The sequence below is a fragment of the Chelmon rostratus genome, chromosome 22 (genome assembly GCF_017976325.1).
Source record: "Chelmon rostratus isolate fCheRos1 chromosome 22, fCheRos1.pri, whole genome shotgun sequence".
Classification (NCBI taxonomy): Eukaryota; Metazoa; Chordata; class Actinopteri; order Chaetodontiformes; family Chaetodontidae; genus Chelmon; species Chelmon rostratus.
This window is the reverse complement of record NC_055679.1, coordinates 2026357-2049922: the sequence shown is the minus strand read 5'-3', so window position 1 is coordinate 2049922 and position 23566 is coordinate 2026357. Positions and strand designations below refer to the sequence as shown.

The window sequence follows — 23566 nt, the reverse complement described above, 5'->3', positions numbered from 1 at the left end:
GGGTCTGTTGCTCAAACTGATGGTGATGTAAATTGCATTGTGATCTGAGATGTCTGCAGTTCCTATTGAACACTCTCACTAGAATAGTGAGAAAAATCTCTTTCTCTTGTACGGAGGTTTCGCCAAACATCAAACAAACCTGCTTCTTTAATTAACAAATTGAGATCTCTTGGTCTAACAGGCCTGTGATTTCTTGGGCTTGTTGTATCGATAGAGTAATCTAGAACTGTATTCCAGTCTCCTGCACACACCAGGATGCCCTCAGATTCTGATGCTATTGTGTCAAATAAATCCCTAAAGAAACTCCTCTCGCCCTCTGGTGGAGCGTATATATTTAGTAATGTGACCACTGTATTATCCATCTTGCCTTTTGTAATTATATATCTGCCCTCTTTATCTTGCTTTCCCATAATAAAATCCAACTATTCTTACAGGAACTGAAGTAGGAGATAGAATACATCCTCAGCACAAGTTCTGATTAAATCTGTGAATAAAACGGCCCCATATCTTCAACATGTGTTACATGCTGTATATGTCTATGAGCTGTAAGCTCCTCAACCAAAGACCAACGATGTTCTCCTCTCAGATTGTTTCATTTGAATCTGGACTGTAAAAAAAAAAAAGCTCAGCTGTGGTTGACTAGAGGACAGAGGTTGTGTGCAGCTGACGGAGAACTCACTGATGGTGGTGAAGACGCTGGTGAAGCAGAAATAGTCGACGGTGTTGAGAGAGAGCAGGTGGAAGAGGAACTGCTCCTTCTCCTCCTCACATCGCAAGAAGGCGTAGCGCTTGTACAACTTCCTGTAGACACAGCACACCATAGCTGGGTGAGGTCAGGTTCAAACACAGGAAAATCTGCCACATACTGCTCCACTCCACGGCTGCTCGTTCTGGAGAGCTTGTCGGTGAGTGTCGCTCTTGTGTCTGGATGTGTTTACATGCTGGCTCAGGAGCAATGCCCCAAACCTGATTTTCAGAATGGTGGGTTAGGCATTGACTGGAGCAGTCTATAGTGAATGGTAAATGGGCTGCACTCTTCTACCTTAATGGACAGAGCACTTTATAATTGGCCTCACTCATTCATACACACACACACAGACACACACACCTCTACCTCCCCCTTCCACACGTCTCCCTCCTGAGTGGGGTGCTCAGCTGAACTTCACTCATTTAATGTCCCACAGTACACTGATGCTTGCAATAGATCCTCAGCGTTATGTGGCTGCTCACATCTCCCCCGGGCTGGAATAATGCTGCACTTCTCTTCCACTCTGTTTTTCAAATTTTAGTTCTTGAACTACATAATTGCATAAATTCAAAAACCTTCTTAGGATTTTTGATCGAGCATAAATCTTGCCTTTGCATGGCCTGTCCATGAGTGCTTTGGAGTGCAGCTTAAATGTGCTCCCCCACTGCACCTGCATTGGGTGGCAGCAGTGAGCACACTGCAGGCTGGTGAGCCACAGTGAGACAAAGAGGACGCCACACTCGAAAGCTTACTTGGACCAGCAACACAGAGGTGACATGTACGATTAAGAGAAAAGACTTCAGGGATGAGGATAAATTAGTTGGTTTACCCTGATGAATATTTTGGGACATGCTATGATATTCGTACAGCTGCATGAATGTCACCTGTCGAGCGCACAAAGTGAGTGGATGTGTGTGTGGTCTGATCTCATGTGCGCTCACCTGGTTAAGGCTTGTCCGGACAGCAGCTGTTTGAGGTGCTGAGAGAGCACCTTCTTCTCCAGGGACAGGCGGATCCAGGCTCTCGCTCGTCCCACATCTGTCTTTATCTCTGACATGCTCTGGATGTGCCTGAAGAGACATATGATGGAGGGGAAGATGATAAAAGAAAGCTCATACAACCAGGCACGCCGGCCTAACAGTCCACACTCAGTGGACTCTCACGAGTTGAGAGATGAGCTACTGTGACTGACTTTTTGGTGTGCCCACCTCCATTAACCGGCCTGATCTGCTTTTACTTCAGTCAGTGTGTGTGTGTGTGTGTGCAGTCTGTGCTCTCTTCCAGGTCTCTGTAGCACAGCGGAGATTTTCCCCTCCCTGTGTTTGATTCCAGGTCAGAGCAGGGCCTCTTTGTGTGGAATTCATATGTTCTCCCTCCTCTGTTTGCATGGGTTTTCTCCGGGTTCTCCAATTTCTCCCTCCATCAAAAACAGGTTTGTTAGTTCTCCTGTCACTGTTGGTCTCTGGGCGACGGCCAACTGCTGCTAATACTTAGGATGCAAAGAACCAATTTCACCATAAGTCAGGAAGAGGAATTCCTCATCTGTTGCAAATATCTTTTTTATTTTTGCTCTAAAAGGGTTTTTTGTTTTTTTTAATTGGGGTTCTCAGGCAAATAATGGTGATTTGGGGCTTTTGACAGAAAATTGACTTGACTTAATTGCCTCATTTGGCAGAATTCCTTTCGATAACACCTAGTGTGGCAGTGTTTTCAGCACAGGGGCCACAGTCAGAAGACCATAAAGAAAGTCAACATGTTCAATTGTCTTGTTTTGTCTGACCAACAGTCCAAAAACCAGAGATTCAGTTTCCTATCACAGAAAACAAAGAACAGCAGCACATCCTCAATAATTACAACAGAATTTTGCTCGTCAACTTCTACAGGACCACAGTTGAAAGCATCCTCTGCCTTAGTGTGACAGTGTGGTATGGCAGCTGCACAGCACAAGAGAGGAAACAACTGGCACAGGGGGTTAAAACTGCACAGGGCATCGTGGGCTGCCCCCTCCCTGACCTAGACTCTATATATGAAGGCCGGGTCAGGAAGAGGGCGAGATCCATCGCCACGGACCCCAGCCATCCGGGCCACAGACTGTTTGTACCGCTTCCATCAGGAAAGCGGTACAGGAACATCCGCACCACCACCAACCGACTGAGGGACAGCTTCTTCCCCAGAGCTGTTAGAGCTATCACCCCCAGCAGCCCCTCACTGCAGTGAGAGACTGTGAGAACTGTGAACCACTGCACACTGCACTTTACACCTACACCTCCACCTTCTGTGTACTTAACATTTAAGTAAACACACACTTAACTAATTGTCAGCTGAATCTCAGTGTATACATTTTGGCATATTTTCAGCTGTTGTTGGTATATTTTATTGTTTTAGTATATTTCTATTGTCTTAGTATATTATATTTCTGGTATATTTTCTTTTTTATTGCATTCACGCATATTTTTACTGCATGTTAGTTTATTTTGTTCCCTTATCTTTACTTTATTATCTTTCTTATCTTTCTTATTATCTACACGGGGGTTGCAATGCAAATTTTGTTGACATGCTCAATGACAATAAAGGATTCTTGATTCTTGAGCGTGTGTGATCTCTTTGATTACCTGTTTCTGTGATTATCCATAAAATTCACCTTTACAGGAATGAAGAGCGTGACCTCACACAGCATTGTAAAAGCTAGATGATGGAGCGCACTTCAAAGCATTCAGCTCAAGGCATTCACGCTTAATTGAAACCATCAAACTTTAGCTACATAAAGATTATTTTCATTCATGTTTCAGGTAGCTAGCCTTCGCTGAATAGCTAGCAAGCTAATAATTACATTACACTCATTTAGGTCACTCCGCAGATGAAAGAAATAGCTCCTTACCAAGCTGAATACATTACTTCTGCACAGCGTGTAGAGCCAGAATATTTTCACATCTAACTCAGTGAAATAAGGGTTTATTTGGACCAAATAAAAGTTGGTGACTGTTGGGACAGTGGAAAGTTAAACCAGTACAGTGATGAGTTTTATTTTGCTTCTGTCGAGTTGGAATGAAGTGTATGTTACATGATCCACAACGTAAAATTAAAGGTTTTGTCAATGGAGTCTGGGTGCTTTGAGTAGAGTGAGTTGAGTTGCAGTTGTTTCTGGTGAGGATGGAGGTGTGGCCAACGTGCCCATTTGTATTGGTCTGAGATGCTTTTGCTCTGATGGCAGTGAATGTCATAAATAGACTCTTTAACAGTTTTATTTCTACACATTCTTCACGCCTGTGGAACTCTACTGGATATACAGCAGTCTTTTAAAAGATATTCCCTCATTTGGTGTTTGGATGATGGTGGTGGAGAGAACTGTTTCTGCAGGCTGGTATTCAAGGACAAGTTGTGGAGGACAGCAGCACATACCTCATATCCTGTATGAGAGACACACGAGGAGACGGCATCGCAATGGAACAATCGGACTTCCTCCTCTCAGGAACGTGTGACACTGTTGAGGAGACATCCAGGATATGATGGCTTTGCTACACAGAAGTGTGTGTGAGACAGTCAGCACAAACAGTGGTGCGTGTGCTACCTGGTGACTCCGCCTGCTGCTGCTCCAGCTTCTCCTCTCGGGCCTGGTGGTGAAGCAGGTGGGACCACAGGGCCGACTTCCCCTGAGAGGTCAGAGGAGTGTGTGTCAGAGAACCAAAGTCACAATACACACATGCACATGAAGACAGCTCACTGATGAGGGGACAGATTACACACATACAAAGAGGATTTATCAGGCAATAACCTCTTAGCCTCAATATCCAATATGGTCGTACCTGATTAACCACACATTGTTTATACTGACAGCATGTGTGCCATCACAGCTGATTTATTAAAATCTGTTTAGGAAATCTGTAATGCATGTGCACTGGTTTGTGACAGTATGAGGCTTCACTTGTGCACCTCCCTGTATGTGTGTGTGTGTGTGTGTGTCCTAACCTGTTTGACCTGCAGCCCATGGCTCCAGATCCTCTCCAGCAAGTCACACAGGCTGGCGATCAGAGTGTTCTCCTCCAGTCCAGTGATGTTGGCCTCACCGTGGCCCAGCTCCACCGCCTCCCGGCCCATCTTCTCCACCAGCATGCGCTTGGTCTGAACGAACACACACACACACACACACACACACACACACACACACACACACACACACACACACACACACACCGTTAGAACAATCATTAGGAATATTTTTTGAATCATATGTATGGTTTGAAGGGATAGTCTTTTTTTGTGCTACTTCCAGGTGTTGGGCTGCTGATGATTATCTAGAATTATAATTGTTGTTTCTTGTTGTTCCTAAACTGTGGATGATCATCAAGTGCAGCAGCATGCTGTGTTTGTGTGCTTCACCTTCATGCGACACTCCTTGAGAAGCCCCTCCACGAACTTCCAGTTGGTCTGGGCGATGACAGCGGGAGACAGATCAGACAGTTTGGGCTGTCGGAGGTTCTTCCCCAGGCTGCGGGCCTCCTGCATGTACTTCTGAAGATCAAACAGAAGCAGTCAGTGAGCTCTGGAGACGACGCGCTCTTATCGATGTTTTAACGCACACATGCTAATGGCTGAGACGCGAAACCTCAGAGCAGACACATTCCTGCTGCAGGTTAACACCGTGTGTCAAAACGCTCGCTTCCATCTGACACATAGATTTATCTGATTTCAGGGAGTGGTGTCTCACGGTCTGATTTCCTGCTGTCACTACAAATGGGACAAAATATGTTGCATAATCAAACTGACAAACACAAAAAACCTTCAGCAACCTTTTTTTAAGGGATAACATAATTTCTCTTTAATGAGAATCATTTTATTTTAAAGCGAAACACATCATTTAGGAATAATTGTGTTTCTGCTGTTATCATTATTAACAGCTCACAGTTTAAGAGCATTATTGTTATCATGACCTTAGCTTGTAATGTTTTTTTTTAAAGTGAGAAGCTGTGAAAATCCAACACTTCAAAGGACTGGCTCTATGTGAGTTAACAGGGAAGGTGTGACACAGGAGAGGAGTGAAAACCAGATGGTGTGTCTGTGTTGGGGTGTGATGGGAGGTGAGCAGGGTTCCCACTGAAGCCATAGCTGAAGCACAGCTTTTCCACTTTAGCTGTGAGCGTTTCCCTGAAATACAAACGTTCTGCTCTGATTTTCATCAAATCAGGACTGACTTCTTCATTGAAACAACCTCAGTTTGTTTGGCTGCACTGTAAACAGTGCAAAGTGACTGCTCTAACATCGGGTCTGACAGCACTTCAATGCTTGTCTGCTGTAGCACAAAATACAGTTGCAGTTACCATGGTAACCACAAGTGTTTCAGGAGTGAAATATCAAATTTTCATTAAACTTTCAATTCTAAAACTGATAAAAGTCAGGGGCATAACTGAATTGCAATCGTAAACATGTGGTGTTTCAGTTTGAGCCTATAAACAGGAGGGAACCCTGCATGAGATTGTAAGGTGTTGGGTGGAGGTTTGGGTCCACAACACAGGCAGCTCCTCCACATACCAGACAGGACGCAGAGGCAGATTTTTTAGGCGGTTTGACAGGCGGAGGGGACGCATTGTCCCACTCCCAAAACGCCATGGAGTTCTGCAGGACCAGACAGCCCTCCACCTGCTGAGGAGGCGGGGGGGGAGAAGGGTACGACCCGACCCCCAACCAACCAGCACGACACACGAGCAAGTAGACAGGACAGGGGAAAAAAAAGAGAAGAATGGAAAAGAAAACAAGAGGCAGCATGCACATGAAGTCTTACGAAAAGAATGAAAAAGAAACGAGAAAGCTCAAACAGAAACAACAGGAATTCAGCTGCAGAACAACAAAAAACCCAAAAATATGACACCAGACAACAGAGGCGGAGAAAAGACATCCACAAGACAGGTTATGGGATGGTTACAGGATATTTTCATACCTCTTTCAAGTCGTTGTCGAGGTTCAGGTGCTCTGTCTGCTGTCTGTGACGGTCTTTCCTTCTGTGAGTTGTCGCCGTCCTGTGAGACCACCTGCAGTTAAAACAATGTGTAATTAGACTACTTTTTAAAAGATCTGAATGCCGTTCGCAGAAACTGTCTTCCTCTGAGTCAGCCAGAAGAGGAGGTTTTCAAAGCGGCGCCGAGGTGGAGGCCGACTCACTTGTTATTGGTCGGCCCCGTGTTAAGCACGTCGGCCTGCAGTTTGGGGAAGTACCCCTGCTCGTATCGGCCCTGCCCGATCTTCATGTCCAGCAGGTGCGGGTGGATGGCGGTGTGGTCGATCTTCATCAGCCGCTGCTCGATGGCCTGAGCTGTAAGGGAGACACAGTCCATTCAGGAAGGGTTAAACAACATTTTACCACAGTTTTCTGCATACGTTTAGTTTTAAAGCAGTTCATGTCATCATAGAAAGTCAATGCAGATAAAAATGAAGAACTCAAAGGATAATTCCATTAACCATAACTTTGGTCTAAGTTTCTTGGTTTTATCCATCTTTTCTATCTGTTATGAAAGCACTGCTCTTATCAAAGTAACTCACCAAAGCTGAGATCTGAGAACAACATCACTCAACATTTCATAAACATCCACCAACCTCTTTTCCTAATAAGCTGGTCTAACCTGGTGGTTTGTTTATAACCTGTCTGATCACATGACAGCTCATGTTTCCTGCACCACCAGATCTGTTTTTAGAGATGTCATGTTCCCAGACCTCAGCATGTTGGCGAATACAAGTAATGGTGTCCAAAATTACAAACGTAAGACTGAAGTTGTTATTCTTTGATTTGACTATGATGCAAGCTGGTGTGAACACATGCACGAGGATGCAGTGACAAAGAGTGTTACTGTCATGGCCAATGATTAGATAAAAAAACAACAACATCTGTGTCACCTGTGAAGGGTAACTAATGTGATTTGGGACATTTCAGTGACCAATGTGTACAGAAACAAGCAATACACACACACGCACACACACCAGCCTGGTGAAGGAAGCATAATATGCTCTAACAGCTGCTCATTTGCCAAGACGAAAAAACCTGGCTGAACTGCAAAACAGGTTGTTTACACCATAAATCACAGACGAAGCATGGCGTCCTCTCATCTTTCTCTCTCCCCCTCCCTCTGACCGTTCATCACACACTTCTTCTGTCACGCTCCCCTCTGTCCTTCACCTGCGTCATCTTACCCCGACACAGCAGCAAACACTGCATCCTTATCAGCTGTCTGTCGGTGTAACTTTGTTTGTTGTTGAACGGTCTGGGTTATGTCGCTCCTGTCCAGCACTGGACTTGTTTTGTGTCTGACTGAACCTCAGACAGGAGATGCAGTGCTAATCTCAGTTCTGGAGTGAGCTTTGAGCGGAGGCACCAGAGCGAGAAGGCAGGAGGAGGGACAGGCTGGCTATTGTTTAGGTAATTGGGTACCTGCATGCACCATCGCTCCCAAATGAGCTGACCCTCAGCAATTAAAGCTTTACATCACTCAGCCCATTAAATGGATTTAACAGTGCGGGTCAAAGCAGACGACACACATGGATACATACTGTACATCAAAAAACAAAGGAGAGAAAGCAGGAAGCAACTCAACATATCCGTAGTTGTGTCAGATGAAAAGATCAGTATCATTCTCATTTTGTGGGTTAAAGTTACGCTAATCAATATTTCAATACAAACAATGGAAAAAGTTACTGATGTGGAAGATGTGATGAACTCACAGACAATTACACTAACTTTGTAGTTCCCCTCAGTTCTATGAAGCTTTACCAACCCAAATTGTTTCAGAGGAAAAAAAGCTCTCATAAACCCACTATTTACTACCAGCAGTTAGTGTTGGTAGCTAGCTGTTAACATTAACAATATAGGTGAATATTGTCTTCTTCTGTTCCTCTTAGCAGGTAGCGGTTAGCATTTAACATTAGCTAAATGGTAGCATCGGAACTGTATTGTCTTCTTCTGTTCTTCTTAGCGGGTAGCATTAGCATTAGCTAAATGGTAGCATCGGTACTGGCCACTACCTGGAGCATCTCTGGGTCAGTTGAACGTGGCGGTGCTGTTTGGATTGTGTAGGAGCAGTGTGAACTGGCACTAGGGGGGGTGACTCTGGGACGCCGGAGCTCACCGCCTAACCTCCTGGAGGTGTAGTGGGACTAAGTAGGCGAAACACTGTTGAAGGGAGGTTTCCACCTGATGACCCCCAGAGACGTGTTAGGAATCACTGCTCTTTGGCATGTATAGAGGCAGATTAGAGCTCCAAGGTTCTTCACTGAGAATGAATCCTCTTTTTGAGCACAAGTATCTTGTGTTTAGATTAACTTTCAAGACAAACAATGGAAAAAGTTACTGATGTGGAAGATGTGATTAACTCACAGAGAATCTACACCACCTTTGTAGTTCCTCTCAGCTCTATGAAGCTTTACCAACCCAAATTGTTTCAGAGGAAAAAAAAGCTCTCATAAACCCACTATTTACTACCTGCCCAGCTCCAAACTGCATGCAAACACTGTTACCAACAAGCTCATGGAGCATTTAGTAACGAAAGAGTCAAACATTCCTTTCAGGAGTTAGCAGAGACCAAACCCTGAGGTCTTTGTCTGGCCAGGAATGAATGATAATGTCTGCTGACTGTGGAAATAGGCAACTGCTTGCTGACATGTGAGCCATAACATCTCTTTAAGCTGATCTCCTGTCAGGGCTTTCTTCACCACTTGTTCCACTGTTCCCAACGGTCAGCTGATGCAGGTTTAAGTTTAAAGCTTGAGTGAGGATGTGGCTAACATAGCTTAGCATAGATCTGAAGCGGGGAAAACAAGTAGGCTGGCTCTGTTCAAAGAGAATGCCGCTACCTGCTCTGCCGTCTTATTTAACCATTACACAAAATGTCAAAACAGCAGTTTGTGGTTTTAAAGGGAGTTACATGTTTTCTTGATGAAGAAGTTAAAAAACTAAACTTGGCCTTGTTATGACTTTGATATCAATTTTCTCAGCTCACTCTCAGAATGAAAGCAAATAAGAATCACATGTTTTTTCCAGATTTCACAAACAGGCATGCAGCCTCACAGATTCCCTGACGGCCTCCGGCAGTCTGAGTCAGTTCTGAGTCTGACCTCCTGCCTCACCCTGCACATTCAGCACCAATTAAAGGCTTAACAAAGGTACAGCAAAGCAGCACTAATTGAGAAAATAAGAAAAAAAAGAACTGAGCAAACACTCTTACAGTAACAGTGTCAGAGAGTGTGTGCTTGTGCTAATGTGTGAGAGAGTGATGGAGGGTTTGCTGTGTTGTGATGTGGAGAAATGAGATGTGGGGTTTTCTGGTCACTGGGGAGAGCTGAGCTGCTTCCAGACGATAAATGAGAGACAAGAGGGAAAGGAGAAATAGAGGAAAAAGCAGGGAAGACGGATGCAGAGTGTCTGTGTGTTTTTAAATTGCATGGTGCGGTGTAATCCCGTTTGACCTCGGCTAATGGACGACTAGTATGCTTTGAAGGATGGCCAGACATGTACAACATGCTGATCAAGGAGCCCCTTTTCTGCTGCCAATTAAAGCCTGGTGTTGATAAGCCTCTGCAGCCACTTCTGTTCCAATTTTAATCATGTTTCCTGTGAAGTAAACCCCACTCCAACACGTTTGACCACCCACACCTCTTCCTGCAGGGCTTACCAGACTCCTTGAGGATGGAGCACCTCTGGTAGCTGGACGATCGGAGGCTGGGAGCCCGGACGTTGTAGAGGCGGGCTTTGTCGATGCGAGCGTCAAAGACGCGGAGCTGCGGCTCCTTCTCCTCCCACTGGGACATGATCTTGTTGTCGATGAAGGTCGCGAACATCTGCGTCTCAATGAAGTGGGAGAGGAAGGGCAGGTAGGGCTCCGGCTGGTCGGACAAGAACGAGGCCTGGTGCGAACATGGCGTGAAGACAAAGAAATATATTCACTGTCAGTTTTCTAATATTAGTCAGAGGTGCAGCCTGTTCAGTCTAACTGCAGACAAAACAGAAGAAAACACGAAGCATTGATTTAATTATTGTGATCACCTGTCTGTTGTGTTCACTTCACTGGAAATACCTTCAGAGAGGAGAAATGAGTTTGTCGACTAAACGGCTGAGCAACTTTTATTGTGAAGCAGATAAAGGAAGTTAGGAGTGTGCATTAGGATCAAATCACTGTTTCCTGCTTCTTCTGTTGTTTGTGAACAAAAACTGAAAAATATGTAAATGAGACCAGCTAAACTGTGACTTGGTCTGTGTCAAACAGAATACAGACGATCACAGGGCTTTCTGTCCCAGTATTCTGGCTCGGACGTACAGTTTGCTGTTTGCCAATTAGTGTGGCCAGAGATCTAGCCATAAATGACCTGAAAGCGTTCATGGCATGTCTGAAAAATGCCTGACTCATATCAGTAAGAATACATTTCTATTCTGTGGATATGTTCCTGTATCTTACAGGATATTTGTTTATTTATTATTTATTTAATACCAACTTAGAAATAATGGCCTGTCCCAAATAAGTGGGGTTTCACTTAAGCTGATAAAAATAACTGTTATACACTAAACTACATAACTATATCTATATCTATTCACAGCAACAGACCTACTTTCAGTCCTTTGCAGTAACTGACACCTTAGTCACCTTGTCAAAGTTGTGCATCTGTTCCCTGTTGGTCAGCCAGGACTCCAGGTCAGGGGCGCTCTGGATGACAAAGGCTTCGTAGTCTGCAAACATGGTGGTGAATCGGCTGGCGAACACCTCCCTCAGCTGGACGTTCAGCTTAGCGCTCTTTAGCTCCTCCTCTTCAGCTGCCGTCCGTTCCCCCGGTCCCTCACAACTCTGAGCTTTGACTCCGGCCCTCAGGGCATCCACGCGGGCCACCGTCACCCCGGTACGCTTGGTCAGCGCCTGCAGTCTCTCCAGGGTGGCATTCCCCTGCAGCAGCTCCAGCACAGCCAGCTCCTCCCCTGCCAGGTTGCCGTTACGCCCGTCGTCCTCTAGCTGCCGGAGAGCAACAGTCTTACGCTCCCTACCAGGGGTGGAGGGGGTGCTGCCAGGTGTGCTGCTGGGACTGGTGCGGGTCCGTGGTGGGGCCCCTGTGTTGGCAGAAATGCCAAAGCTAAACAGAACCTCACTGAGCTCCTGGATGAACTCAGTCTTGTTGGGGAAGTGGGGAAAGTCCTCTGGAAGCTCGATGTAGTGGTTATCAATGTCCACAAAACACAGGTTGGCCTGAGACAGAGAGAGATATATTATGTCTATATTAGACTACAACAATATCACTCAGGAATAGACAATGATCCCTATAATTAAATATTATGAGGTGATTTATGGTCCCACAAAAACAAAAACTACATCACAGACATAAGATGACTGTGTCCGTTGGGTGTTACTGACAGCAGAAACAGGTGTGCGGTGAGTCCAGAGAGCCTGAACAGGTATTATTGGGAGGCATACTGAGGACAGATCTTTCGGAGGTATAATGGGGGCTGGGAGATGTAGAGTGCAGAGAATGTAGGTCAGTGTGTGATTGATAATAGCACATTGTGGGAGATCAACCTAAATCTGACATAATGGAGTTAGCATCACACCCTCATATGGGATTAAAGCAAAACCTCAGATAATATTAGAGCGCTAAACCACTCGAGCCCACAGAAACAGATATACATTCAGTATTCAAAACAGAAGTGACAGAGGACCTCCAGACTGAAATTTGTAGGTCAGAACCAGTGTGTGGTGTGTTCATCGTCCTGGTGGAATCGTCAACGTCAAAATATGAGCTGTCAAACAGACTGCAATAAAATAGCTACGCTACTACACTGAAAACTGGAGCTGAAATAAAACACAGTCAAAAAATGGACATGGATATAAAATAAAAACCTGTCTCACTGGAAAGCATGCACAAGCTGTGACAACTGGAACATTACTATAAGAAAGAGAACACAAGGAGTTTATTGCTCAGTTATGATAACAGTGTAGTCTTTGTTAGATTGAGGAACATAGAACAACATTACAACAGTCTATCTGATTCAGACATGTCAGATTGTCTAAACCTCTTGATTTGAAGGTCCAGTGAAAGTGATCACATTGTCAGTGCTACTCTGTCAGTGTAACCTGGAGGTTTGTTTGTCTGACTGTCTGGCTGGCTGCTCATGTTTCTTGCCACATTGGACCTATTTTAAGCAATGTCACAGCATTCCCAGATCTTAGCTACTGACTTTAATCAGAATTACTGTCAAACTAGAGAGATAAGGACCTAAGTAATAAACTGGAGTTACACATCTAAACATACTGAACACAGACAGTTATAGGGTTCAGAGAAAATATATCTGTACCAGGTACTTTTCAGGACCCAGCACATAGAAGCATTTGATGCGGCTAAACCATAAACCATAAAGAAGACTACTGTAATGTGCATCAAAGCTCTCAAATCTGGGTTTGGTTAAGCTCATAGTATACTTTCTATTTCTATGATCTATCTGTACAATGCACTCAAATGGCATGTGGAAACTAAAAAAAGATGGCTCTCTCAGTTCTGGGTCTCCTCCCGTTGTGTGCTTTTGGATGCAGGACTGAGTCATTGTGCCTGTCTCAGTGATACAAACTCATGTGTGTCCAGTCAGGTCTAAGTGCACCTTATTGAGCCACTCAAGGGAAGGAAGCCGTTACTGATTTGGGAGACGATTAAAAAAAAAAAAAACCCATGCAAAGTCACATTTTTATCTCGGGAAGGACTGCCCTAGTTTAGATCTAAAGTCTGCTAGGAGTATTTTTAAATGCACAAGGAAAGAAAGGAGGGGAAATACAGGAAAGGGATGATAATAGTGTCACACAATCTTGTCTGCAATGTAAGAACCAATGTTATCATTTGACATCAGGTAAAAAGAAGCAGACCTAGACTGAAGCACAGGGTTCAAAAAGGCAAACCTTATCCGGCATAATTCCCCAATTAGATCCATGTTTTCCTCGCTCTCATCATCTCCTCCCTGCTTTGCTTTGAGACATTCTTTCATCATCAGTCCATTTCTAGGGCACCGCCACTTCAAAGGATCATTCAGAAACACAGGGAGATTCACCAGCCCAGGCAGGCGGGGGCACCCCGTGCGGGGGGGAGGAGGGGAGAGGCAGACGGGCTCGTGGGTGCTCCACGGCGGCATCCAGAGCTGGCTGGGATCATTAGCATCCATACGGAATGTGCCGGATTAACGAGCGCTGGGAGTTGGGGGATGTAAGCAAAGCCGGAAGCCGGCGAGCCTGGATGTTCCGCTTTGTTAGGGCCTTATCTCACTTTACCACGTGAATACACACGTACACACATTAACTGCAAGCCTGCATTGGGCGAAATACTGGTTTAAATCCAAAGCACATTCACCTCCTCACTGTCTGACAAGTGTTCGGGCCAAAATAAAGAGGCAAGAAGAAAGCAGTGACTAAAATCCACTTCAAGCTCACTTTGCCTTGAGGTGAATTTGTAGACGAACAATAGGTAATTCCCTGTCCTATTGTGTGTGTGTGTGTGTGTGTGTGTGAGAGAGGTTGCACGGAATAGAAAGGTGTTTTTTTGCAATTTCCTGTCTGTCTGAATAGGAGCCTGGTAGTCTGCCGGTGTGTGCGTGTGCGTGTGCGTGTTGCTGTTTTCAGTTTTGGCCTTGGACAATGTACTGTCAGCAGCAATGAGCTCTGACTGCAAAGTGCTGCAGCCTTGCAAGCACACACTTACAGTACTTGTGGGATCCTTCCATTGTAGCTCATACAGTCACTAAATCTTACCAGAGCCTAAACGTAAGCCTGACTCCAATCACAAGTATGAATGCTAAGTTTTACCCCCAAACACCAGAGTCCTGATTCATAAACTTTATATCAAAGCCTTTCACGCTTGCATTTCTCAGCCCTGAACCCCTGAACCTCATAGAAACTCAATGATAACAGCCTCATTTCAAACTTTCTAAACCAAGGCCCAGGTTCAAGATTCAAATGTGAAAATTAGAGCCTGGAGTTCACATCATCACAACAGTCACAGTATATATACAAACGGGGGGCAAATTAAAGGAAAAACCCAAACAAATGAGCTTAGAAGCGCAAAAAGTGCAGAGGTTTTCACATACGTAGAGAACAACGGCTCACGGAAAACGTTTGATGAGTCTGAAGACCAGATCTGAACCCAACTGAACACCTTTGAGAGATTTTGGAGCAAAGTGATCCAGACTGTGTCTGATCTGTTTCGGGTTGTTCTGGAAGCCCCCTGAAGCTGCAATAAAAGACCCACCAGCCTTTAATGTTTCGTATTTTTATAGCTAACAAGTTTATTTGGAGCGAGGGGAAACTTACCTCCCCTCCTTGTTTTGAGAAGTCGCTGAATGATGTGGCTTCCTGTTGTTATTTGGAGATTAGCTACTCCTCATCTGACTCAAACTGTTAATTGGTTAAGATTTGGAGTCCCTTTACTGATTTTATCAGAAAGCAAGCAGCTGTGGCTAAGTACTGTCTATTCATTTACATATGTGCCCCTGAGTGTGGCTAGTTGAAAAGCGAAAAATGACTAATTAAGAGAAGATTGTAATTTGTTTTTTAAAGTAACATAAAATGTCTCAACCTAATGGCTTATTATCTTAATTGTGGATAAAAACTGCTTTGAATTTAAAAGGCCTTTTCTCAAAGCAGACGTTTTGACCTGTCTCGGCTGTGTACCTCCTGAGGAAGCTCCAGCTTGGAGCGGTCGGTGCCCTCCTTGGACTGCAGACCCATCAGGTAGGGGACAGGAGCGTCCAGGAAGTGGAGGAGAGAGGCGGGCAGGATGGGAACGTAGACGTGCTGCCACTGGAAGGGAAACAGCAGGGTGGTGATGCCCTCAGCCACCGTCATCAAGCGCTGGTAGTCTGAGAGAAGGAGTGAGAAACATGATGATATGAGACAACTGATCTTAAAGGACGACTGACAGGCGCTCTTTTTTTCCAGGGGCTCCATACTGTAGGAAGGAGGAAGACAAATCCCACAAAACAGGGAAGATGCTCTAATACTGTGCTACTGTGCACAGCCTGAGGAGCTCTTCAATTAAAGGTCATACAGTTGAACCTTAACCTACCTCAACATCACAGTTACTTCTGACATTTCAGAAGAAGCAACATCACTTATCTGATTCTGACAAACCAGACGAGCAATGAGTCATTTTAATGGTAGTTTCTAGGGCGATGAGCCTGACAATTAATAATAATAATAATAATGATAAATAATAATAGGAATGGGAATGAATCCACAAGTCAGTGAAGGAACATGCCCAAACTGGAGCAGTGTGGCTCACTGATGTGTTTTTAATAGTTTCTCTAAAGTGAGAGGAAAAGAGGCAATGATCCATTTTCAGATTATCACAGTACATTAAGGTCTTGCTACATCGTATATGAAAATAAGTCAGTGATGTGTTTTCAATGAACTCTTCAACCATGCAAGTATGATTTTAATGCACTATACAGACTCTGAAACAGAGTAGAGGGAGTGGGGCCGACACAGTGAGAGATTTATGAAATACATATACGTTTGTGAGGATCCTGATGTGCAAGCGAGACTTTAATCAAGTGATTCAAATTGAGTCTGAGAGTGAGTTAGGGTTAAGGACAAGAGGAATTACATTCTGATGGATTCTTTTCAATCGCGTTTCCACATGTGAGTGTGTGTCTGAGAGCACTGCCTCCGCTGTTCTCGAAAACAGATTAAGGCCAGCGGTTGCAGGCTGGCTTTGGTATTGAGTTCAGCAGCAGTTTTTTCAGATGTTATTATGATGGCCAGAGTGAAAAGCCTGCACAATCTCGAGGAAAGGGAATAAAACATAACAGAGTTATACCGATTTATCCAATCAGTGGCGCTCTTCTTCTACGCCCCCTCCCCCGTTTGTCATCTCCTTTCATTCCATCAGCTCAGTCAGTGTCCTCCTATATGTGCTCATACTGTATAGAGTGTATGCATTAGGCTCTCTTGTGCCTCAGCCACAGACCACACTGATTTATATTCAACAAGAGAAACTTGACGAGAAGCAGCTGCTTGTTCGCTCCTGAAGCGAATGTGTAAGTGTAAATGTAGTGTGTAAGTGTGTGCGTGTCTTTCAAACACACACATAAAATTCAGCCAAAGCCCTCTGACTTGGTATGAACAGCAGCTCTGATGATCCAGATGCTGAACACTTCAGAAAGGTCTCCATGCTTCACACCAAAAATATCAGATTCATAAATGCAGAGAACACACACACACACACACACATATACATCTATACATGTGTGGACCCTCATTGACATAATGCATTCCCTAGCCCCTTATCCTAACCTTAACCATCAAAAGTAAATGCTGAACCCTAACCCCTAACCCCTAACCCTCACTCTAACCTAATTCCAATCTAACCCTTAAAAGCAAGTTTTAATCCTCAAACAGCTGTCTGAAGTTGTGAGGACAGGTCAAAATGTTCTCACTTTCTAAAACTGTCCTCACTCTGTTGGTTGAAAACTTGATGAGGTCCTCACTGTGTAGCAATGCAAGCACACACGCACACACACACACACTCTAATAAATCACTGTTACCACTCTTTTTTTATCATTCACGTGTTGACAGAAGTGACACAGGTGTGTGTGTACATTCATTACTGCCATTATGCATATTTGCACTTGCACCTGCAGTGCGTCTGTGTTAAATGATTACCAGTGCTCGTAAAAGGCCAAAGAACAAACAAGTCACTGCGTTCATGGGCGGCGAGATGAATGATTGTAATCCATTCTGTTCGTCTGAAGGCCACAGGAAGCATCAGGCCTGACGACAGGCAAACAGGCAGGTTGTGACAGGAAAATAGAAAGTGTGTGAGTCAAATTAAACCGCATCACTTTGTTCGTTGCCATAGCTGAATTCCAACATATCTTCCCACAGTTTTCACACTAATGAAACTTCTTTTTTTGTGTTACTGTGTTTTTGTAGCAACTTGTTTCACTGACTCCACTCTTTTCTGTTGGACTGGTGGTGTAATCTCATCTTTAACTATCTGTGTACACACTCAGTGTAACTGTACTCATTCAGAGGATTCCACCACCACCAAGTCAATTCATTTGTATCCTGAAATCTTACCTGATGATTAAACAGGCTACACTGAAAGAGTGGTTACTAAAAGCTAATGATGCAGTCTGATGTCCTGTTTTGTTGCCTTTGACCTTCCCCCTGACAGGTCCACCCAAAACAGTGTCAATTCAGCATAACATGGAGAGAAGCTTTATCTAAACAAAGGCTCTTGATGCCATGAGTGCACGATGACTTCCTCTACCATACACTGAGACGAGTTAACCTGTACAGTCCTGTGTCGACATGTTCCTCTGCAGCCACACAACCACACACTTCCACTCCCACAGTAGCAGAGAACCCACAAGACACAAAGCAGCCTGACTGACAGTCTGAATAATGTATGTGGGGAAACCAGTGAAGACTTTGCAACTCGACTGAGGACAAGTGTACATGTAAAATAACACAGTGAGAACAAGAACAAGTACAACAAGTACTACCCCACCTGTGCTAGTTAAAGGCTTTGCCCTCTTCTCTGTTGGAGCCATTGCTGACATGGCAATCTATATTATTATTGATATCCTACCATGTGCATGACAAACTGAGCCATCCTTCTAAAGGGAACTTTATTTTTTTTTATACACATTTTGTATATAATGTATGTGTGTGTGTGTGTGTGTGTGTATATTTATATATATATATGATTTTTTTTATTTTGTTTTCTTTTTCATTTATTTCATTGTCCATTTGTTTTTTTTCTACGTCTCTCATGCTATTACTGCTATCTGTAACGGCAATTTCCCCAACATCTTATCCATGAAAAACAAAACAGAGTAAACATTATACCTGCTAAACAGCATGTTAGCATGCTAGAATTCTGGCACTAGCATTAAGCTATTCAACAATATCATATTAGCATGCTGAGGCTAACTATAGCCTCACAGAGGTGCGAGCACAGACCATAACTAGTCTTGTCATGTTAACAGCGCTTAACGGACTGTCTTTATCTAAGCAAACCAAAATTAACCAAAGTGTTTTCTGTACTGTATACGAACACAGAAATGTGATGCAAACATAATCCATGCAGCAACAACGCTACCTACATTTTCCTGAATGTATTTGACTGAAACCATATAATAGTATAAATGTAACAGCAACATCAGCTCAAAATTGTAATTTTTCCACTATGCTGGTTTATGAGCAAATACCTGCAAAATAATTCCCCATGAGCCTCAGCTGAATTTTGTTTTTAGCACGAATTAGCAAATATTAGCAAGCTAAAATGCCAAACTAAGATGACAACCATGCTAAATATTATACTGGGCCTGCGATCACCATGCTAGCATTGCCACTGTTAGCATGTTAGCATTTAGCTCACATATTTTTTACCTTTACTTCACCACTACTAAAGATTCTTGTCTCTCTTTTCACGTCATTGCTTGAACCACCGGATTTTACATCCATACCACACAAAGAAAAGTTCAGAACCATCCCACCTCTGCGTGTGTGTGTGTGTGCATGTTGTGTCCGTACGGTATGTTTAAGTGTCTACTTGCTTTCTCACATGTCTGAACAGGTTCAAAGTTTCTCCTACACACCCTCTGTGGGAAACAGCGAATCTGAGAATCTAACTCAAACACTCCTCTCTGTCTTTTCATGTTACAGCAAATCCTTTCCTCGCTGTTCCCGTTCCCGCTCACATGACACCAGGATGAATTTAGCCTCGGCGTCTCAGATGGCTTCATTAACACACCTGCTGTTATAACCTGACATGTCTGGAAAAGTGCTTCTTCTATGCGATGCTCTTTCACACCTCCTAAATTTCACCCTCTTTCCTTTCCTCGCACACATCGAAGCTCACTCAGCCAGGCCTCATGAGGAATAACAAGCAGATGATGAAGAGGGAATCTAAAAGTGTCTGATATTCTTTTCTTTTCTTGCTGAACTCAGTCGAACTACAATGTAATTCATCATTTTTATTACACATAGAAAGCTATGGGTGCTCCTTTCAAAGCGGTTGATTCATCTTTGACAACATTTGCTGCATCGTCAAAGAAACTCCCTTTGAAACATGACAAACACAAGCGCCTGGTGAGCAAGCGTGTAATCATTTAAAAAAAAAAAAAAAAACCCAAATCTGATATGACAAAGTGTAGTGGTGCAGAAAGCCCCGGCAGAGACAGGGCCCAAGGATGCTGAAAAACAGGACGGGACATGTCATTGTGAAACTGTAACAGTGCATCAGGGACTGATAAACACAGCCAGCTCAGTCTCACAAGGGAAGGAGCGAGCTATCTGCGGTAAACAGCTGACATAAGGCATCCTTCAAATGCAGAGACGATAGACTTCAGTTCAGCTGCATCCTGACAATGCTATGATATAATAAAAGAGGCAGAAAATTACTGTTTGGGGGACGGGGGGGGAGATTACAAAGAGTCTAAATGAAAGAGGCTTAGAGAGGAAAATGAAAGAAAGCAGCCAAGAAATCATGTATTGTGTGTGAAAACCTTGGTGAACTACTGGTCAACTGACTTGAAAAATGGTGGAAAACTAGTCGCGTTTAAAAAATCACTGACATCAAACACAGCCTTGACATTGAAACTCCTGGGGAAAATGCAACATGTCCTCATACCTAAATGACTGTGCACACTGTACACTGTGCCAGCAATAGGGCCACTGTGACACTGCAACGCAGTCGCTGCTCGCTTTGCTCTAAGCACCAAAAGTTCTTGGGTTAGTTTCGGAAAAGATCATGGTTTGTTGCTGCCATCTACGTTACGCAAGTGAAGCACATCACGTAACTGCAGAGGTTTGTGGCTGCGCGAGAGTGTGAGGAGAGAGAAGAGACAGCCATGCAGCAGGCTTTCATGAGGTTGGCCCCTGATGTTGGCGGCGATATGGCCGCACTCAACACAGCGGGGGAGGAAGTGCAGAGGGCTACGGCAAGACGACTCAAGGCCATCCAGCAAAAAAGCAGAAGTGATTTCAACTTTTGCAAGTCGACAACATCTGGAAAAGTGTCACATACATGCCGTCACACGTAACAGGTGGATTAGGTTGTAACATTAACGCTGCATTTCTGTGTTTACCTCTTGACAAGAGATAAAGTAACTGCTGCTGCTGTAACTTCCCATAGTTGTAAATTCCTGTCTCAGAATATTGCAGTTTTTGGCATCTAAAAAGCCTGAAATCTCAAGGATCTGCTACTCAACCTGGACTTCTTGGATCATGTGTCATGTCTCAAGTGTATCTGAAATAACATGCTCCCTACAACATAACCCCCATGCATTGTTTCGGTCTGAAAAAACCTGAGTTTCAGGTCATTCCTCATCTCAGAGATGTTGGAGGGGTTTGAGTTCAGGGCGATGTGCAGGCCAGTCAAGTTCCCCCACACCAAAGTGGGAAAAGCATTTCTTTATGGTTGGCTTTGTGTGCGAGGGCACTGTCATGTTAAAAAACTGTGTCATTGTATGCTGTAGCATGAAGATTTCCCTTCACTGGAGCTAATGGACTTACCACATGCTTTTGGCCATTAGTGTACCAGAGGCAGAAAGTAAGAAACTATGGTTTTCTAAGTGAAACTTTGCTTTAAATAGCTTCTATTGGAATTTACACACATACAGTATCAGTCGCCTCTGTGTACTGACCGGCTGCACACACGCCTGCCAGGAATGTAAATTAACTACACTGATTATCATATAATGACATTTCTGCATCCCCACCCCCCCACTGTCCCAATGATTGGCGACGACACCCGCCTATCCCTACCTGTCACAGCCAATAAATGTGTGAGGACGGGTAGGGGCAGGGGGGGTCTGATGATGCCTCTACCTGTCATGCTGCAATTGCTTGCTGATTGATCAGATGGAGTGTAGGAACATATGGTGGAGCGGAGTCTCATTAACGTCCAGGGACGCTCTCCATCTTTTCCCTGAGCTGCACCCTTCCATCATCTGCCTCCAGCAAAATGACACTCCACGCAGGGCTTTTCTTCCTCATTATAAAGACATTAGGCCTCACTTGGGCAGACGTGTCGAACAGTCAGAGATCTGGCTGAACGCAAAAGGTGGTTCCCGGTGACAAATGAAGTCTTGAACCAAATAGGGACGTTTTCCACTTGAGTGAGGTCTGGTTTTAATTGTTTCCCTCCAGCAGCGATCGCCTTTGAAACAGAAAGTGATGAATAAAACACTGAGACCCATTTTTCATCAAAGGGCGGTGGGATGAGGGAGAAGCATGCATGGAAGTGGAGGGTCTGCTTTGTTTCTCGGTCCACTGAGAATGCTTTAGTTAACATTTTTAACACGATGACTCAAATATCCTTAAATTTAGCAGATAGGCAGTAACTATTCATGATGTCATGTCTGACCTGTTTTTTAATCTTTAAATTTTGGGGTTACGGCTCATTGCTGTGATTGTCTTTCCTTTGCCCAAACACCATTGTAACAGTCGTGCCCAGGATGGATGGATCCTGATGCAGTCTACGACTTGCTCTTTTCTGAAAGGCCAGCCTGGCTCTGTCCAAAGTTCAGACAAATTATTTCTAAAGCTCAATCAAAACAGGTTGTGTCTAGTTTGTCTAGTTTTAAACATGAGACATGCTAGTTAGCAAGTGGACTGATGCAAAGTGGCTACATTTCCAATCTTTTTTGGAAATCATGGATGTTGAGCCTTCCAGGCTGACGAGGGACACAAGCATCCAGATAGTCCCCAGCACAAATTTCCAAAAACCCAGCATCTGTGATGGTACGGGGGTGTGTTGGTGCACATGGCATCGGTAACTTGCACATCTGTGAAGGCACCATTAATTCTGAAAGATGCATAGAGGCTTTGGAGCAACACATGCTGCCAACAAGGACGTCCCTGCTTATTCCAGCAAGCCATATCCTGCACAAGAGCGTGGCTTCGTAGTTAAAGAGTGCAGTTACTAAACTGGCCTGTCTGCAGTCCAGACCTGTGTACCATTGGAAACATGTGGCACATTATGAAGTGCAAAATACAATAATGGGGACCCCAGGCTCATCGGCAACTGTATATCTAGCAAGAAGGGGAAAAATTAAATTTCACATTCTTAATTTCCAGAATTGGTTTCCTCAGGTCCCAAACCCTTACTGAGTGTTGTTAAAACAAAAGGCGATATAACACAGTGGTAAACATGCCGCTGTCCCAACTTTTTGGAAAGGTGTTGCAGGCATCAAATTCAGAATGAAGGTAAGATGATGACGATTACTTTTACACTGACTTTTCACAGTTTCAGGGCAGTTATTAACAGCAGTGCTCCGGTAGTACAGTACATACTACCAGTCAAACACAGTCTGTCCTGAAGCTGCCTTCTGAGCTCTCCCTGTGGCCTACTGACAGATGAAACCCAGTCCCTCTGAGCTGAGCCACTGCACTGCAGTACAGTACAGAGAAGGCCAATCAGATTACAGTGTCTAATCCTCAACCCATCTGGTATCACTACAAGCTGTGGCTCCAGTGACACACCTGGAGTGGACAAGTTGATCGACAGAAACAGTGAAAACGCTCCTGAACTCTTGGGGAAAAAGAGGGATCGACTGTAATAGACTGTAATCAAGGCTCGTGTTTTCTAACCTGGCCAGTCTGTGACGCTTCATACATATTGAAAGACAGCGTTTTACTGTCCGGCTGCCATTGAATGCACCGCTGCGTGTGTGTTGTGTGTCGACTGGAGGGGTTCCACACCAGAGGAGCTTTTGACTCATGGTCGGAACAGACACCAATGTAAATGAAATCACAGTGACAACAGAGATGCTCGCCAGCCTGCACGTACTGTACTGCTATCATTTAGTTATC

The 23566-nt window shown here is 44.2% G+C and overlaps 1 protein-coding gene across 3 annotated transcripts in view; it reads right to left on the bottom strand.

Annotated features, from left to right (window-relative positions):
• dennd5b (DENN/MADD domain containing 5B) overlaps positions 1-23566 on the bottom strand; it is a 78492-nt gene that overhangs the window by 12157 nt on the left and 42769 nt on the right. For all 3 annotated transcript variants that reach the window (XM_041963813.1, XM_041963811.1, XM_041963812.1), the window contains 11 exons: positions 15412-15599; positions 11365-11955; positions 10399-10630; positions 6902-7052; positions 6681-6771; positions 5126-5257; positions 4715-4867; positions 4317-4398; positions 4148-4229; positions 1690-1818; positions 680-801 (listed from right to left, as the gene is read on the bottom strand). In XM_041963813.1, the coding sequence (XP_041819747.1) occupies positions 680-801; positions 1690-1818; positions 4148-4229; positions 4317-4398; positions 4715-4867; positions 5126-5257; positions 6681-6771; positions 6902-7052; positions 10399-10630; positions 11365-11955; positions 15412-15599 (1953 nt within the window). The remainder of the gene's footprint in view (positions 1-679; positions 802-1689; positions 1819-4147; positions 4230-4316; positions 4399-4714; positions 4868-5125; positions 5258-6680; positions 6772-6901; positions 7053-10398; positions 10631-11364; positions 11956-15411; positions 15600-23566) is intronic.